Below are 1,530 nucleotides of genomic sequence, written 5' to 3'. Positions count from 1 at the left end.
TCTTTCCCATTGCTGCATAGCCCTGTGACTAAGGGAGTGAAGCCCCACCCCATCCTCCAGGTCCTTCTCCTCTTGGTGTTTCTGACCCGCTGACAGATTCCCCCTCATTTCCAGAGGCTTTTCCTCACCTGGATCCGCAAGAAACAGAGTGTGGTCCCAGTTCTCCCTGGCCTTTGTGCAGGGAGGTGGTGGGAGCTGCGGCGTGTGGAGCCAACTCTTCTGGCGGTTCTTGTTGGCCAGTCCCATGTGTCACCAGGTCTCCTTTTGCTTTCAGGAATACAGAAGCTAGTGTTAGCAGGCAGAGTGGGAGAGGCGATAGAAGCCACCCAGCAGCTCTACCCTGGCCTCCTAGAACATAACCCCAACCTGCTCTTCATGTTAAAGTAAGTACGAATAGCTTTGTGCTCCCGAACGCTGAACGTGTAGGTGAAGGAGAGAAGAAAGGGGCTGTCCAGCCACCCGCTGCGGCTGCACACCTCGGTCCACATTCACACTGTCCGAGATCCCTTTGGGGGCGGGTGGGAGAGGCCCCAGGGTCGGCCCTTAGCGCGGGGCTCCTTGCGGTGTAGGCATAGCCCTTGCTGCTCAGGCCAGTAGGGCTTTGCCTGGCGAGGTCAGGCAGAGGTGGGTGGAATTTTAGCTCTGCTGTCTGCCAGAAGCTCCTTCACAGGTGGCCTTCAGTTGTCCCGTGGAGGTCTGGCAGCACTGGAGCACGTGGCAGTCACTGAAGGCTTGTAGCAAGGCGGGAAAAGACTCTCTGGGGTAGTGACTGAAGGACAAAAGTGCGTGTGTGTTCTGTCAGCCATACAGAGTGGCTCTCCCCAGCCTCCTGAGACGTATAAGGACAATTCCCAGTAAAGCTCAGGGAAGAGGTGTCCTCGCTGTCTCTGTGGATATCCCATTTTCAACCCTCTGTCTTCCACTGGCCACCAGCATTTCTAGGCTGATGGAGAAGTGGGGGGACTGTGATGTTTGGCAGATTTAGTATCTTCTCCCTGAAAAAAACCTCCCACAACTGAATTTTGGAATGCCTGCAGAGGTGTGGAGATGAGAGCATGCTGTGAAGGAACAGTTTCTTCCTAGCACAATGGAAATAAATTTCCTTTTGGGGCACGTCTCAGCAGTTTCTGAACTCCTTCCTTATCAGAGCACTTGCTGTGCGAAGGTCCCAGGAGTCTGAAATGTTGTTTTGAAAGCCAAGAAATGAAATCCTGAGCAGTCTCCAGGACTGTCCCACTCAGGAGCCCTCAGTGTGGAGCATCCTGGCTGTCACGCACCCTTTTCTCTTTCTTCCCTCCCATGAAATCAGGTGTCGGCAGTTTGTGGAGATGGTCAATGGGACAGACAGTGAAGTACGTTGCTTCAGTGCCCGCAGCCCCAGATCCCAGGACAGTTACCCCGGCTCCCCCAGCTTAAGTCCTAGACATGGATCAAGCAACTCACACGTTCACAGTACCGGTAAGTGTGTTTCCTGTGTCTCCTCCCAAAAGGAGGACGTGGTTGTGTAGGACATGATGTGCTCCTTTCCGA

The 1,530-nt window shown here is 54.1% G+C and overlaps 1 protein-coding gene across 1 annotated transcript in view; it reads left to right on the top strand.

Moving 5' to 3' along the window:
• RANBP10 (RAN binding protein 10) overlaps window positions 1-1,530 on the top strand; it is a gene marked incomplete at its 5' end in the record, with an annotated part of 53,541 nt that overhangs the window by 43,441 nt on the left and 8,570 nt on the right. The window contains 2 exon segments of the mRNA XM_010146055.1: window positions 275-383; window positions 1,310-1,458. Of these exon segments, the coding sequence (XP_010144357.1) occupies window positions 275-383; window positions 1,310-1,458 (258 nt within the window).

The sequence above is a fragment of the Buceros rhinoceros genome, unplaced genomic scaffold, assembly GCF_000710305.1.
Source record: "Buceros rhinoceros silvestris isolate BGI_N320 unplaced genomic scaffold, ASM71030v1 scaffold3402, whole genome shotgun sequence".
In the NCBI taxonomy this organism is placed as follows: domain Eukaryota; kingdom Metazoa; phylum Chordata; class Aves; order Bucerotiformes; family Bucerotidae; genus Buceros; species Buceros rhinoceros.
This window is presented reverse-complemented; position numbering and strand designations above follow the sequence as displayed.